General features: G+C 39.2%; 1 protein-coding gene across 1 annotated transcript in view; it reads left to right on the top strand.

Annotated features, from left to right (window-relative positions):
- Positions 1 to 6,955: 6,955 nt before the first annotated feature.
- si:ch73-362m14.4 (actin-binding protein WASF3) overlaps positions 6,956 to 18,448 on the top strand; it is a 32,042-nt gene continuing 20,549 nt past the window's right edge. Inside the window, exons 1-4 of the mRNA XM_056263535.1 lie at positions 6,956 to 7,138; positions 8,538 to 8,672; positions 11,108 to 11,261; positions 12,704 to 12,821. Coding sequence (XP_056119510.1) covers positions 7,006 to 7,138; positions 8,538 to 8,672; positions 11,108 to 11,261; positions 12,704 to 12,821 — 540 coding nt within the window. The 5' untranslated portion in view covers positions 6,956 to 7,005. The remainder of the gene's footprint in view (positions 7,139 to 8,537; positions 8,673 to 11,107; positions 11,262 to 12,703; positions 12,822 to 18,448) is intronic.

The following is an 18,448-nucleotide window of genomic DNA, read 5'->3' as shown; positions in this document are numbered from 1 at the left end:
TGCTGCTGCTGCTGCTGCTGTTATTGCTGCTGCTGCTGTTATTGCTGCTGCTGCTGCTGCTGTTATTGCTGCTGCTGCTGTTATTGCTGCTGCTGCTGTTATTGCTGCTGCTACTGTTATTGCTGCTGTTATTGCTGCTGCTGTTATTGTTGCTGCTGCTCTTATTGCTGTTGCTGCTGTTATTGCTGGTGCTACTGCTGCTGCTGCTGTTATTGCTGCTGCTGCTGCTGTTATTGCTGCTGCTGCTGCTGCTGCTGCTGCTGGTATTGCTGCTACTGCTGCTGCTGTTATTGCTGCTGCTGCTGTTTTTGCTGCTTCTGCTGCTGTTTTTGCTGCTTCTGCTGCTGTTATTGCTGCTGCTACTGCTGCTGCTGTTATTGCTGCTGCTGCTGCTCTTATTGCTGTTGCTGCTGTTATTGCTGGTGCTACTGCTGCTGCTGCTGTTATTGCTGCTGCTGCTGCTGCTGCTGTTATTGCTGCTGCTGCTGCTGCTGTTATTGCTGCTACTGCTGCTGCTGTTATTGCTGCTGCTGCTGTTTTTGCTGCTTCTGCTGCTGTTATTGCTGCTGCTACTGCTGCTGCTGTTATTGCTGCTCTTATTGCTGCTGCTGCTGCTGTTATTGCTGCTGCTACTGCTACTGCTGCTGTTATTGCTGCTGCTACTGCTGCTACTGCTGTTATTGCTGCTGCTACTGCTGCTGTTATTGCTGGTGCTACTGCTGCTGCTGCTGTTATTGCTGCTGCTGTTATTGCTGCTGCTGCTGCTGCTGCTGCTGTTATTGCTGCTGCTGCTGCTACTGCTGGTACTACTGCTGCTGTTATTGCTGCTACTACTGCTGCTACTGCTGTTATTGCTGCTGCTGCTACTGCTGCTGTTATTGCTGGTGCTACTGCTGCTGCTGCTGTTATTGCTGCTGCTGCTGCTGCTGTTATTGCTGCTGCTGCTGTTATTGCTGCTGCTGCTGTTATTGCTCCTGCTACTGCTGCTGCTGCTGTTATTGCTGCTGCTGCTGTTATTGCTGCTGCTGCTGCTGCTGTTATTGCTGCTGCTACTGCTGCTGCTGTTATTGCTGCTCTTATTGCTGCTGCTGCTGTTATTGCTGCTGCTACTGCTACTGCTGGTACTACTGCTGCTGTTATTGCTGCTGCTACTGCTGCTACTGCTGCTGTTATTGCTGCTGCTTCTGTTATTGCTGCTGTTGCTGCTGATGTTATTGCTGCTGCTGTTATTGCTGCTGTTGCTGCTGATGTTATTGCTGCTGCTGCTGCTGTTATTTCTGCTGTTGCTGCTGTTATTGCTCCTGCTGTTGCTGCTGTTATTGCTGCTGCTGTTGCTGCTGTTATTGCTGCTGCTGCTGCTGCTGCTGCTGCTGTTATTGCTGCTGCTGCTGTTGCTGCTGTTATTGCTGCTGTTATTGCTGCTGCTGCTGCTGTTATTGCTGCTGCTGCTGTTATTGCTGCTGTTGCTGCTGCTGCTGTTATTGCTGCTGCTGCTGCTGCTGCTGTTATTGCTGCTGCTGCTGTTATTGCTGCTGTTGCTGCTGCTGTTATTGCTGCTGCTGCTGCTGTTATTGCTGCTGCTGCTGCTGTTATTGCTGCTGCTGCTGTTATTGCTGCTGTTGCTGTTATTGCTGCTGCTGCTGTTATTGCTGCTGCTGCTGCTGCTGCTGTTATTGCTGCTGCTGCTGTTATTGCTGCTGTTGCTGCTGCTGTTATTGCTGCTGCTGCTGCTGTTATTGCTGCTGCTGTTATTGCTGCTGTTGCTGCTGCTGTTATTGCTCCTGCTGTTGCTGCTGTTATTGCTGCTACTGTTGCTGCTGTTATTGCTGCTGCTGCTGTTGCTGCTGTTGCTGCTGTTATTGCTGCTGCTGCTGTTATTGCTGCTGATTGCATGCATGTGCTTGCAAGCAGATTGAGTTAAGGACCTTTCAGCCTGTGCCATCTAGATTTTCATGACAGAACTTTGTAACTCTACCACAGTAAAGTATGGAGGCCTTTTTAGCTGCTGGTATTGGTGAGCTGCTTCACTGTGAAAAGTAATTTAATCCTTTGGTGTACAGGGGAATATTGCAGAATGGCTTGCTTCCAAATGAAAAGTTGTTATCTAAAGAGGAATGATCAGATGTTATTTTTCAACGAGACAATGTTCCTGCACACACTGCAAAAACAACCAAGGAGTGGCTTGAGAACAAGTCCATTGGGCTCATGTTTTGGCCTGGTGGTCAGAGTCCAGATTTAAACCCTATAGTGAATATTTGGTCTCACATTAAACTCAAACGACCTGGGAGACATTTTTTTAACTACTCGTGAACTGTTTGAAGCTATTAGCATTGAGTGGAACAACACTGTCTGCAAGTTGTCAGGCTATTCCGTGCTAAGTTACTTTATCTACAGTATTTGTGCAATTCTTGCTAATTTCCTGACCAGTGATTTGTGATTAAAATGGTTAAGACCATTAAAAGGCCACTCAGACAATATCTTGTGATTCTTATTAACTCAATAATTAATGTAGTGTTGTTTTTCTATTTATTTGTACAGTCATGCCGTATTTAATCTTCTTATTGTTGTGTATTCTTACAATCCCAATCCAAATTTAAATTATTGAGCCAGTAAATGTAAAGCCTGATGTATGTTTGCCAATACTCACCTATAGTGCAAGTTGTCTCTCCATTTACAATTATGACTCTAAACATATTTTGGAAAATTAATCATGAATCATGGCAAAAATATTTGGCTGAATTTATTTATTGGCTGTAAATAATGGCTGAGAAATTTCATGAATAAATAAGATATGGTAAATATATATACTTTATATCAAAGGATATCAGTATACTACTTTAAAGCACAACAAAAGATAAGTAAAACATAATTATTAAAAATGTAATTTAAAGTAAAAATTTAATTTGACATTATTACAAAGTGCACTTTTAAAAAGGTGTCATGAAAGTGTTGTCTTTAAGGACAATTAAGTGGCCTTTGATTTTGTTAATATTGTCTGCAATTAAGTTTTTTAAAATAAGCTTTTTAAGATTTGAAGTGCACATTCAATACAGTTAAGCTTTTCTTTTGCACAAGTGACATACAATTATTTTTGTTTGATGGCAACTCAGTTTTTGACTATCAAAAACACTCACAAACATTTAGAAAAACGTTTTAGGAAATGCAAGAGCAACATAATCAATCCTGGGGAACTGGCATCTGTGGGAAGAAAACTGTAGGCAGTGCAATAAATGACAATCTATATTAATATTGTAAGGGTTTTTGTTTAGTTTCATTGTGTTTTAGTTTGGTTTTCCCAGTTCTCATTCAGTGTTTGTTGCCATGGTTACTGATTGCTTTGTGCACCTGTTTCTTGTTCAGTTCGTTTTCTCCTGTGTATTAAGGGTACGTTTACAAGACACGTTGATAACACTAAAAACAGAAACGTTTTATATTTGTGTTTTTCGCTTAGAGACGACAACATTGTCAAAACAATCGAAAACTAAACTAAAAACGCTGTATTATTTATGCCAGGCCAGTGGTTGGCAATGTCACTTTGTAAAGAAACACTACGTGCGTATAGACTGAACATGTAATACGCATGCACATGATGTCACCGTTTTCACAAATTCGCTTTTTTGTAGTTTACACAGAGATAATAACCGTATTGTTTTCAAAAACATCTGCCATCTTTGATTGCTACTTAGAAGCAGTGTTGTGCCTGCGAACGCGTTCAATGAACGATAGTTCATGAACTCGTTCATATTTTGGGCGAACGTGAACTGAACGTATTGGATTACTGCCTGATGAACGTTACTGTGAACGCACGCGCTCTCAGTTTAACTTCGGGTGCCAGATTTATATAGAGCCTTCCAGGCAAAAACCCGGCTAAAACACACGTAAACAGGCCTTAACATGTAGCGAAAAAAACACCCAATCTGGCAACACCAGCCACCAGTGTCGCACGCACCGCCACATGCGTCATCAAAACAAAAAGCAGCATGTAGTCAACAAAGCATCGAGGAGGCGTCGTATGGTCATTTAAACGAGTTTTATGACAAGGTCGGTGAGGATGGAAAAAATCTTTCATTTCTGTGCAAACTTTGCCCGTCGATAAAATAATTGCTGTCTGTGGTTGTATATTGGCTGTGGCAATAATATATATATATTTTTAAACTCTATGAACTAGTTAATTTTTTTAAGTATGAACTATGAACTGAACTAGTTCATTTTTAAATTTGTGAACTGAACTTTGAACTAGTTCATGTAGAAAATGAACTTTCCCAACACTACTTAGAAGGCATCTTGAGTAAAACATCCCTATATTTAACAAAGCACAAAAGACCAGGGGCCTCATTTATAACCGTTGCGTACGCACAAAACAGGCCCTGAAAGAGGCGTACGCCACTTCCGACGCATAAGATGTGATTTATAAAAACAAACTTGACGGGAGAATGTGCGCACCTGCACGCAAACTCTGACCCATGCGTACGAACGTTTTGGAGACGGAGCAGTTTGGCGACACCGATGGTGAGCTGTAGTTAAATGTCTTTTTGGTCACTTTTAGACAGAAAATCTAAAGAAAATTATACATAGGCTATACAGAAAGATAATACAAATATAATTCCACTCACTAAGCATATCACTTGAGGCAAATATTCATCCCTTCTTAAATGTCCGCGCCAGCGAGCGCGTTGGGCCGTTTAGTGAAACTAACGCCTATCTAACGACAGAGTCCTAATCATAAAAACTGTGCATGTTCACAACAGTTTAAATAAATAAAAGAATGATTTAAACTGTTTTACTTCTGATATAAACATTTAGATTAAATATGCCATTGTCATTGATGGAGTTAAACACTTAAACATGAAACCATTACTGAGAAGTTACAACATTTTTTATATTCAATAAATATAAATATTTGTTGTGGATGCAATGCTTTTGAACACTTTTCCTCTGGCATGCTGTGTTTTAATGTTTTAACTAAAGAGATAATTGCTTATCATGATAATAGCAGATTGTCTGAGAAAATAGTTTCGTGCAAATAATGCACAACAGTCTATCTGTTTCCATTAAAAATATAAATCAATTAAAAATAGGCTATTTGGTCAGTGGAAAAGATTGTGAAAACTTTCTCTGAAATGTATTTTACACTATTTGATTTATTTATATTTAAAAACAAGGCAAGGATAGGCTACTAAATTATTTTTATTAATGTAATGTGACGGCACATCCGTATTAGGCTATTTCATATTTTCCTAATGTCTTGTACCGTTAAACATGTTATCACGTGGATGAATAATCATATGCAAATGATATGCAGATGAGGATATGCATAGTAAAACTAGGCGTTGTAAGCTCCATATATGGTTATTTCGGGGAGGAGACGCATGTGCGCACAATCTTCCGCTGACTGAGATTTATCGGGATTTATAAAGTGAATTCTGCGCAGGTTCTGGCGTACGCACGGTTTTATAAATCTGAAAAAAAATTTGCGTATGCCATTTTTGGCTTTCGGGCGCACGTACACTTTTAGTAAGTATCCTACGCATAGTTTTATAAATGAGGCCCCAGAACTGGAAGAGATGCGACCTGTTTACAAGTTAAGTCCTCAGCATTTCATCATTGTCCTGTGAGTACATTTAAACAAATGAAGGACACTGTATAGTGTGAGACTGGATGTTTTACTGTTTGTATATGAATAATTCAGGACATTTTCTCTCAGGACAGAATACAAAATGACTGTTGACAAACTGATCCAGTTGTTCTCAGCTCTGGGTTGGTGTGTGAAGGGGAGCATCATTTATACTGTCAGTAAGGTTGATTCAGCAGTTTAAATGGTTATTCACCGCTGGCTAAATGGGCTTTTAATGAAGCTTGGCTAGTGTAGAAAGGCTCAAACTAATTTGAAATCAGTGCTACCTGAAAAAAACAGAGGGAAAAGGCTGTTGTCTTCCCTTTCGCCAAATAGGTAGGAAAACTTCAACACCCATAATGCACTGGGCTTGTGCTGTCCAAGGCCACGCCCACCAGTCTGTTATTGATACGCTTACAAGAGTCAAACACCGCCTTGCTTTAGTAGGAAATACTTCTTAGCAAACTTTTAGTCATAATGATATCGACTTGTATTGTTTGAGTAAACATTTAGCGGGAGTGAGTTACTTTCGCTTTCCGGTGTCGTTTCAAGAATCGTTATATATAGAGAAGGCTGCGACGGACAATCTGAAGGCGAACCTATTCATGAATTACGATTTCTGTGTGAAAACGTTTGTACATAGATTTTATATGAAAATATGCATGTATTGGCGGTTAGTGAATGAGACCCAGTGTTGTGTGTGTTCCCACGACTGATATAGTTAATATGTAATCCGACACTGACCTTAGTTAGATTATTTTGATTTGACTAATGTGTAGTGTGAAAAAATATAGTGATCAGTTGTTTATTTTAGTCTCCCTGTGGTGAAAATCCAGCTTTTAATATTGTTTATATGTCCATGTGGTGTTTTTAATACGCTTTAAGACAAATCATGTGTAAGTTCATAAGTCGACAGCATTGCTGAGTATTTTCTGCTTAAAACTGCAGTGAACCAAAGACAGTCTCAAAAACACGGTTTGAAATCGCTGGTGTTTCTGACGTCACAAACGACCTTGTAACCAATCAGATCAACGTGTGATCGTCAACCAGTGGATCTCTGAGCCGAGTGAGTGAGTGGAGGCGGGGCTCATTTGCATATTCATAGAGCCGCGCATACTAAATGAGGCAAGGGTGTCGGGTTACATTCAAGATATTTTAAGGCATGAAGAATTGTTTTTGAAGGAAAAAAATGTTTAAATATGTAATTTTGGTGATCAAAGATGAGTTTTAAGGGATTAAATGATCGACTACAGCGGGACTTTAAGTACTTTGAAAGACTGTAGGATTGGAGGTGGAAGTCTAAACATTATCTAGAGTTTGCTATCTCAGACCATGTTGTGTAAAATCACTTGTGTGTCCTCACAGGTCAGTGTTTGTAGTCGAGGACAGCCATGCCTCTTGTGAAGAGGACCATCGAGCCCAAGCACCTGTGTCGGGGCGCGCTGCCTGACGGGGTGACCAACGAGCTGGAGTGCGTCACGAACAGCACACTGGCGGCCATTATCAAACAGCTGGGAGGACTCAGTACGTTTCTCACTTCTACTGTTGACCCACAGTCATTTTAACCCTTCAGTTATCAAATCATAAAGGTCTGTGATTGAATTAAATAAATATGCACTGTGAAGAGCTGCTCAATCCACAGTAAATGCTGCTCCACACAAACTTCATCTGAGATTGAGTCGTTTTAATGTATATTTGTGAATGCAATATGCGCCAACAATCTTCATATACTTGTAATGAGAATCTCTCCCTGTGGTTTTCTGTCAAAATAGCAATTTCATTGTTCAGCATTTGAAACAGCCATACATATTAGTATTGTAATTTTACTGTTATGATGTATAAAGTGATTTCCGGAGGGGATATTTGTTTTTAATGACCTTACAAAACATGAGGTAATTTTTTTTATATATATATATATTTTAAATATGAAGAACAAAACACTATACTTGGTTAAGGTATTTATCTGATCTGACAAAATTATTTGGTAAAAAAAAAGAAAGGGGAAAGAAACTACAGCTACAGGTTTTATTTTACAATGCAAAAAAATGCATAGAAAAACAAAAAGCTGATGGGGCAAAGAATACATATCAGTTATTAATATTTCATTTGTTTCTCTCTTGTTTTTGCATGTTCTTTTCTTTGTATTGCAGCCTGGCCAAAATTATGGCATGTTTCATTGCGTTACTATAACAAATAAAACAATCGACTCCAAACACAACTACATAATATGACTACAAAATCTGTAATCTTTAATAATTTTTTTATAATATTGGAATTAAGAGTAAAGATGTCAATTTTACTAGGCCGGACATCACTTTTGACTACTGTATATATATATTATATTATATATTTTGAAATAAATGCTCAATATTTATTTTTAATTTTATTTTAAGGTAAAATGTTAAAATAGTTTTACAAATATTATAATCTTATTTTGTTTTATAGTTTTATTGAATAATAATAGTAATAATAATACAGTTTTATTAATAATTATTATAATAATATGTTATTATAACAATGCATTATTATAATATATTATTATTATAGCCATATTGATGTATAATCACAACTTTACAGCTAAACAATGCAGTCCTACATGCAAACTCAGAAAACCTGGAATTCCTTTTAAAATCACTTTTTAAATCGCAATCATTATTAGAAAAATTACAATTCGCTTTTCTCCCTAAATCGTGCAGCCCTATTTTTTTGCTTGTTCTTATTTATTTATTTTTAAGGATCTTTAACATTTCCCACTCCAACATATTGATCATTTTTATAGTCACATTCAAGTCTTTTTAAAAGAAACGACATTAGAACAAGACAGAAAAAATGCAAGTCGATTTCTCTGCATTGGGTCTCTTATTAATAAATGATGTTGTATATAAATTCCTGTGTTTGCCTATATGTGTGTGTGTGTATTCAGGTCGACACGCAGAGGACATCTTCGGCGAGCTGTTTAATGAGGCCAACAGCTTCTGCGTGCGCATGAACGGTTTGCAGGAGCGTGTGGACCTGCTGGCGGTGAAGGTCACGCAACTGGACTCCACCGTGGAGGAGGGTGCGTAAGAGTGAGCGTGCATTAGCAGAAACTGACCCACCGCTGACCCCATCCTGGAGAACAGCACAATGCAAACACAGGGCTGTTGTCAGGCACAGGTACTCAGTGTAATAGAGAGAGATGAGAGCGCAGTCCTGCATGTCAGTGTAGCCTAGAAGTCGTCTATTCACAAACTAACTAATGCATTTTGTCAGAATGAGTGCATTTATAAGTTAAGATTTTTTACCTTAAAATAATGTTTCCAAAATGGTTTCAGTGGTTCATTAAGTCGTAACAGGGTGAAAGGCACTTCTGGATTCGCTTTGCGGTCCTATATCTGCTATAACCACGCTGTGTAAGATTGCCAGATCGGGTCGCGTTTCTGTAGTTCTAATGTGACAAAAGAAAACTACAAATTTGACTTGCTTTACGGCAAGCGTTACAATAGTCATTATTTAGTTTTTCTTCATTTCTGATGTCGCAATACATCATACAGTCATGAAATCATGCATCATACTCTACCTTGTCTGTGCACATCGTTCATTCCAAAGCTGGCGCTGGATAAATAGCGAGTGTGTGTGCGACAGTAGGCAATATTATTTACGACAGCGGTAATGGACAATTCCACTTCCAACCTGTAGGGCGACCGCAGAGGAAAAGCTACTTGGTGTTGCTTTATGAGCGTTCATTGTACACTGTAAAAAGCGACAAAACCGTATCATTCATTTAAAGTGCATTTTTATATTGGTCTAGCTGAAAATCATGGATTAAACCTTCAGAACAGAATTTCCAATTTTAAAAAAAAAATTAAGTGAAACAATTTCGTTTGAATAGACATTTGAAGAGAATATTCCTGTCTTTATTTACAGTAAGTACACTAAATTGAACATTGACTAACACAATGTTTTTAGTTTTATCTTAAAGGGACACTGTAACTTTTATTGTTAAAAATTAACACGCTTTTGTTTCAAATGAACACAAAGTCCTTCATGTTGCACTGATGTCGAGACACTAGCTGAGTTATTGAACAGCACAGTGAAATAAGAGGCAGTTGACGAGGAAACATAATTAATAGAGTGGTAAAGTAATGCTGCCTTAAAAGCTTAAAGACTGTATGATGTAATGTGCTTCGTTGTCTAATATGAAATGTGTGATCGTCAACCAGTGGATCTCTGAGCTGAGTGAGTGAGTGGAGGCGGGGCTCATTTGCATATTCATAGAACCATGCATACTAAATGAGGCAATGGTATCGAGTTACATTCAAGCTATTTTTTAAGGCATGAAGACATTTTTTGAAGATACCAAAAATTTTGGTGAGTTTTAAGGGATAAAATGATTGACTACAGGGGGACTTTAAGAGATATAATCAGTTTAGATGGAAAGGATCTCAAGCTGACTAACTGTAGACGTGACTGTAGCTTTACCCAATAATAGACACGGTACTTCCTTAAAAAAAAAAAACTCCAGCACAGCGTTACAACAACCATAATTAAATAATCTTCACAATAGATAATGCTTACATGAAGATCTGTTAGAGAGATACATATATGACAGTGTATCTGTTCAATAAAACACTTTACTCTCATGTTGAGTAAAAAAACACCATCATCTCCGCGTCGCTTTACAACGCTTCAAATCCCTCAGTTCTTCATCCCCTAAACACAAGCTGATGTTGATTCTTGGTTTATTACAAGCTCGGTCTCGTTCTCTTTTCTCCAGCAGACGCTCCTCTGTTCAGCGTTGGGTTATACGGGGGATTTCCCGGAGGTTGAAGATTTAGCGGCTCAATGGCAATCTTTCTCTGTCGTTGTGACAACTAACCTACGCCACTGCCCTAAACACACACACACACACACACACACTAGACATGCGGCAAAGCAGCCGGAGAAACTTTACTCTATTTATTGATTTATTGATATGACGAGACACACGGGCGAGTGCCATCCCGACAGGTTTCATTTATAAACACTTATAGGCTTACAGTGTTTTATCTACAGTGTACCTTTACGTACCTTTAACACTTGTGTTAGTCAATGTTCAATTTAGTTTACTTGCTTTAAATAAAAACAGGAATATTCTCTTCAAATGTCTATTCAAACGAAATTGTTTCATTTCATATTTTTTTTTCAATGGGGAATTCTGTTCTGAAGGTTTAATCCATGATTTTCAGCTAGACCAATATAAAAATGCACTTTAAATGTGGTTTTGACGCTTTTTGACGGTGTATAATGAACGTTCATGTGTGTCTAACTTATAAATGCATTCATTCTGACAAAAAACATTAGTTCGTGAATAGACAACTACCGGATAAAGTCTGATTCACTGGTGCAGCCAAAAACTTCAACAGGAAAACACAATCAACGGAGTTCATTTAGTTTTTATGTCTCTTATATCCCAGTAATAAATTGGTGCTGGTGTTTGATGGTGTTTGATGGGTCTGTCTGCTTGCTCTTCAGTTTCCTTACAGGACATCAACATGCGAAAAGCCTTCAAGAGTTCCACTATCCAGGACCAGCAGGTGGTGTCCCGAAACTCCATCCCGAACCCTGTGATGGAGGTGTACCAACGCTCCGACAAACCCCCCCCCCTCAACATCCTCACGCCATACAGGTCAGTGCACGCTCCAGCCGGGGACATGCACACAAACTGCACATCCGGATCAAAAACAAGTCATTTTCAGATCATATTCACCTCAAAGTCAAACTTTTTTACAGGTGAAACTGGAAAAATTTGAATATCGTGCAAAAGTTCATTTATTTCAGTAATTCAACTTAAAAGGTAAAACTAATATAATATATAGACTCATTACATGCAAAGTGAGATATTTCAAGGCTTTATTTGTTATATTTTTGATGATTATGGATTACAGATATGAAAACCTTTTCACAATATTCTAATTTTGAATTTGGGGTTTTCATATCTGTACGCCATAATCATCAAAATTATAATAAATAAAGGCTTGAAATATCTCACTTTGCATGTAATGAGTCTATATAATATATTAGTTTCACCTTTTAAGTTGAATTACTATAATAAATCAACTTTTGCCCGATATTCTCATTTTTTGAGTTTCACCTGTATTTCTATATTTGTAGGACCTAATAGCCTACAGTATATATCAATCTTATATATCATAAAGTACAGTATTGATTGTACAATCATGATAGTATCTGTTGTAGTACATTTCAGTTAAGCTTAATTAGATGAAATTCTAATTAATGGTTAAAAACATGCATTACCGTTACGTTACTAACCAAGCTCTCAGTACGATAGCCACTACTATTGCACAGAAAGTATTACTTTTCCATTTGAACATAAAATTATCATTTTGGTGAACAGAATATAAAGTCATGTGTTCATTGTCACTTCTCTCTTGTCATTATTAGCATATGACCTTTGATAATCCAGAAGTCACTTTGGTAACCCTTTACTTAAAGCCCTTATGTATTACGCATTATTAAAGGTATTCATGATAATGTATATTATAATGCATTAAATCTTTTCATAAATAATTGTAACCAAAGTTAAAATGCATAATATTTGCAGATTCCTTTTTACATCTGAAATTGGATGTTCGTCATGTGTTTTAATGCATTATACATTTATATTTGCATTATACTATTATATACAGTATATATATACTTATAATGCATTATATGATGGCATAAACATTTGTAAAAAAAAATACAATTGTTCATGCCATCATATAATGCATTTTAAGGTGCATTACAAGGCATAATTAATGCATTAAATCACTTTTATAATGCATTATACATAAAGGCTTGAAGTGTTACCGTAACTTTATCTATTAAGTTAAATTTCGGTTAATTTCTTAGTTTATTAAAAAATATATAAATAAAAAAGTGCATGAAAGTGCCCTCCCATCTCAGCTCTTTAGTAATGGTAATTGGTGGTTGAGCGAAAAAACATAATGGCTGTTAAAATAGACTTCATTCCCTTCATGCTAAATAATTACAAATAAAATTGATTATAAAAACTAATGTTAAACAAAAGGATTTAATATCTAAGCGTCGTGTTGTGTTGCCTTACAGGGATGACAAAAAAGACGGGCTCAAATTCTACACAGATCCATCCTACTTTTTTAATCTTTGGAAGGAAAAGATGCTGCAAGCTACAGAAAATAAGAGGAAGGAGAAACGCCGGCAGAAGGTGTGTGTGTGTCTGTGTGTGTGGCCAGAAAAATACTTTATATACTGTATAAGTACACTAACACAGTCTTAATCCCTCGCCCAACACATAACTAAACTAAAAGTCCAAATAACAAAAGTCATTCTTCATACAGTTCCAAAATCACACCTGTTATGAAATAAAGTCGTCAATCCCAAACACTGACTGAGGGAACTTTACTGCTCAAATATCCCGCATTTCTACCAATCCCAAACACTGGCTGAGGGAACTCTACTGCTCAAATATCCCTCATTTCTACCAATACCAAACACTGACTGAGGGAACTCTACTGCTCAAATATCCCTCATTTCTACCGATCCCAAACACTGACTGAGGGAACTCTACTGCTCAAATATCCCTTATTTCTACCAATCCCAAACACTGACTGAGGGAACTCTACTGCTCAAATATCCCTCATTTCTACCAATACCAAACACTGACTGAGGGAACTCTACTGCTCAAATATCCCTCATTTCTACCAATACCAAACACTGACTGAGGGAACTCTACTGCTCAAATATCCCACATTTCTACCAATCCCAAACACTGACTGAGGGAACTCTACTGCTCAAATATCCCTCATTTCTACCAATCCCAAACACTGACTGAGGGAACTTTACTGCTCAAATATCCCGCATTTCTACCAATCCCAAACACTGACTAAGGGAACTCTACTGCTCAAATATCCCTCATTTCTACCAATCCCAAACACTGATTGAGGGAACTTTACTGTTCAAATATCCCTCATTTCTACCAATCCCAAACTCTGACTGAGGGAACTCTACTGCTCAAATATCCCTCATTTCTACCAATCCCAAACACTGACTGAGGGAACTTTACTGCTCAAATATCCCTCATTTCTACCAATCCCAAACTCTGACTGAGGGAACTCTACTGCTCAAATATCCCTCATTTCTACCAATCCCAAACACTGACTGAGGGAACTCCACTGCTCAAATATCCCACATTTCTACCAATCCCAAACACTGACTGAGGGAACTCCACTGCTCAAATATCCCTCATTTCTACCAATCCCAAACACTGACTGAGGGAACTCTACTGCTCAAATATCCCTAATTTCTACCAATCCCAAACTCTGACTGAGGGAACTCTACTGCTCAAATATTCCACATTTCTACCAATCCCAAACACTGACGGAGGGAACTCTACTGCTCAAATATCCCTCATTTCTACCAATCCCAAACACTGACTGAGGGAACTCTACTGCTCAAATATCCCTCATTTCTACCAATCCCAAACTCTGACTGAGGGAACTTTACTGCTCAAATATCCCACATTTCTACCAATCCCAAACACTGACGGAGGGAACTCTACTGCTCAAATATCCCTCATTTCTACCAATCCCAAACACTGACTGAGGGAACTCTACTGCTCAAATATCCCTCATTTCTACCAATCCCAAACTCTGACTGAGGGAACTCTACTGCTCAAATATCCCACATTTCTACCAATCCCAAACTCTGACTGAGGGAACTCTACTGCTCAAATATCCCTCATTTCTACCAATCCCAAACACTGACTGAGGGAACTCTACTGCTCAAATATCCCTCATTTCTACCAATCTCAAACTCTGACTGAGGGAACTCTACTGCTCAAATATCCCTCATTTCTACCAATCCCAAACACTGACTGAGGGAACTCTACTGCTCAAATATCCCTCATTTCTACCAATCCCAAACACTGACTGAGGGAACTCTACTGCTCAAATATCCCTAATTTCTACCAATCCCAAACTCTGACTGAGGGAACTCTACTGCTCAAATATCCCTCATTTCTACCAATCCCAAACACATGACTGAGGGAACTCTACTGCTCAAATATCCCACATTTCTACCAATCCCAAACACTGACTGAGGGAACTCTACTGCTCAAATATCCCTCATTTCTACCAATCCCAAACACTGACTGAGGGAACTCTACTGCTCAAATATCCCTCATTTCTACCAATCCCAAACTCTGACTGAGGGAACTCTACTGCTCAAATATCCCACATTTCTACCAATCCCAAACACTGACTGAGGGAACTCTACTGCTCAAATATCCCTCATTTCTACCAATCCCAAACTCTGACTGAGGGAACTCTACTGCTCAAATATCCCTCATTTCTACCAATCCCAAACACTGACTGAGGGAACTCTACTGCTCAAATATCCCTAATTTCTACCAATCCCAAACTCTGACTGAGGGAACTCTACTGCTCAAATATCCCACATTTCTACCAATCCCAAATTCTGACTGAGGGAACTCTACTGCTCAAATATCCCTCATTTCTACCAATCCCAAACACTGACTGAGGGAACTTTACTGCTCAAATATCCCTCATTTCTACCAATCCCAAATTCTGACTGAGGGAACTCTACTGCTCAAATATCCCTCATTTCTACCAATCCCAAACACTGACTGAGGGAACTCTACTGCTCAAATATCCCTCATTTCTACCAATCCCAAACACTGACTGAGGGAACTCTACTGCTCAAATATCCCTCATTTCTACCAATCTCAAACTCTGACTGAGGGAACTCTACTGCTCAAATATCCCTCATTTCTACCAATCCCAAACACTGACTGAGGGAACTCTACTGCTCAAATATCCCGCATTTCTACCAATCCCAAACACTGACTGAGGGAACTCTACTGCTCAAATATCCCTCATTTTTACCAATCCCAAACACTGACTGAGGGAACTTTACTGCTCAAATATCCCTCATTTCTACCAATCCCAAACTCTGACTGAGGGAACTCTACTGCTCAAATATCCCTCATTTCTACCAATCCCAAACACTGACTGAGGGAACTTTACTGCTCAAATATCCCTCATTTCTACCAATCCCAAACTCTGACTGAGGGAACTCTACTGCTCAAATATCCCTCATTTCTACCGATCCCAAACACTGACTGAGGGAACTCTACTGCTCAAATATCCCTTATTTCTACCAATCCCAAACACTGACTGAGGGAACTCTACTGCTCAAATATCCCTCATTTCTACCAATACCAAACACTGACTGAGGGAACTCTACTGCTCAAATATCCCTCATTTCTACCAATACCAAACACTGACTGAGGGAACTCTACTGCTCAAATATCCCACATTTCTACCAATCCCAAACACTGACTGAGGGAACTCTACTGCTCAAATATCCCTCATTTCTACCAATCCCAAACACTGACTGAGGGAACTTTACTGCTCAAATATCCCGCATTTCTACCAATCCCAAACACTGACTAAGGGAACTCTACTGCTCAAATATCCCTCATTTCTACCAATCCCAAACACTGATTGAGGGAACTTTACTGTTCAAATATCCCTCATTTCTACCAATCCCAAACTCTGACTGAGGGAACTCTACTGCTCAAATATCCCTCATTTCTACCAATCCCAAACACTGACTGAGGGAACTTTACTGCTCAAATATCCCTCATTTCTACCAATCCCAAACTCTGACTGAGGGAACTCTACTGCTCAAATATCCCTCATTTCTACCAATCCCAAACACTGACTGAGGGAACTCCACTGCTCAAATATCCCACATTTCTACCAATCCCAAACACTGACTGAGGGAACTCCACTGCTCAAATATCCCTCATTTCTACCAATCCCAAACACTGACTGAGGGAACTCTACTGCTCAAATATCCCTAATTTCTACCAATCCCAAACTCTGACTGAGGGAACTCTACTGCTCAAATATTCCACATTTCTACCAATCCCAAACACTGACGGAGGGAACTCTACTGCTCAAATATCCCTCATTTCTACCAATCCCAAACACTGACTGAGGGAACTCTACTGCTCAAATATCCCTCATTTCTACCAATCCCAAACTCTGACTGAGGGAACTTTACTGCTCAAATATCCCACATTTCTACCAATCCCAAACACTGACGGAGGGAACTCTACTGCTCAAATATCCCTCATTTCTACCAATCCCAAACACTGACTGAGGGAACTCTACTGCTCAAATATCCCTCATTTCTACCAATCCCAAACTCTGACTGAGGGAACTCTACTGCTCAAATATCCCACATTTCTACCAATCCCAAACTCTGACTGAGGGAACTCTACTGCTCAAATATCCCTCATTTCTACCAATCCCAAACACTGACTGAGGGAACTCTACTGCTCAAATATCCCTCATTTCTACCAATCTCAAACTCTGACTGAGGGAACTCTACTGCTCAAATATCCCTCATTTCTACCAATCCCAAACACTGACTGAGGGAACTCTACTGCTCAAATATCCCTCATTTTTACCAATCCCAAACACTGACTGAGGGAACTTTACTGCTCAAATATCCCTCATTTCTACCAATCCCAAACTCTGACTGAGGGAACTCTACTGCTCAAATATCCCTCATTTCTACCAATCCCAAACACATGACTGAGGGAACTTTACTGCTCAAATATCCCTCATTTCTACCAATCCCAAACTCTGACTGAGGGAACTCTACTGCTCAAATATCCCACATTTCTACCAATCCCAAACACTGACTGAGGGAACTCTACTGCTCAAATATCCCTCATTTCTACCAATCCCAAACTCTGACTGAGGGAACTCTACTGCTCAAATATCCCACATTTCTACCAATCCCAAACTCTGACTGAGGGAACTCTACTGCTCAAATATCCCTCATTTCTACCAATCCCAAACACTGACTGAGGGAACTCTACTGCTCAAATATCCCTCATTTCTACCAATCTCAAACTCTGACTGAGGGAACTCTACTGCTCAAATATCCCTCATTTCTACCAATCCCAAACACTGACTGAGGGAACTCTACTGCTCAAATATCCCTCATTTTTACCAATCCCAAACACTGACTGAGGGAACTTTACTGCTCAAATATCCCTCATTTCTACCAATCCCAAACTCTGACTGAGGGAACTCTACTGCTCAAATATCCCTCATTTCTACCAATCCCAAACACATGACTGAGGGAACTTTACTGCTCAAATATCCCTCATTTCTACCAATCCCAAACTCTGACTGAGGGAACTCTACTGCTCAAATATCCCTCATTTCTACCAATCCCAAACACTGACTGAGGGAACTCTACTGCTCAAATATCCCTAATTTCTACCAATCCCAAACTCTGACTGAGGGAACTCTACTGCTCAAATATCCCACATTTCTACCAATCCCAAACACTGACTGAGGGAACTCTACTGCTCAAATATCCCTCATTTCTACCAATCCCAAACACTGACTGAGGGAACTCTACTGCTCAAATATCCCTCATTTCTACCAATCCCAAACTCTGACTGAGGGAACTCTACTGCTCAAATATCCCACATTTCTACCAATCCCAAACACTGACTGAGGGAACTCTACTGCTCAAATATCCCTCATTTCTACCAATCCCAAACTCTGACTGAGGGAACTCTACTGCTCAAATATCCCTCATTTCTACCAATCCCAAACACTGACTGAGGGAACTCTACTGCTCAAATATCCCTAATTTCTACCAATCCCAAACTCTGACTGAGGGAACTCTACTGCTCAAATATCCCACATTTCTACCAATCCCAAACTCTGACTGAGGGAACTCTACTGCTCAAATATCCCTCATTTCTACCAATCCCAAACA

Source organism: Rhinichthys klamathensis, unplaced genomic scaffold, assembly GCF_029890125.1.
Source record: "Rhinichthys klamathensis goyatoka isolate OS25496 unplaced genomic scaffold, OSU_Roscu_1.1 h1tg000207l_1, whole genome shotgun sequence".
NCBI classification, from domain to species: Eukaryota; Metazoa; Chordata; class Actinopteri; order Cypriniformes; family Leuciscidae; genus Rhinichthys; species Rhinichthys klamathensis.
Note: the sequence above shows the minus strand (reverse complement) of the source record. Positions and strands in the feature narration are given on the sequence as shown.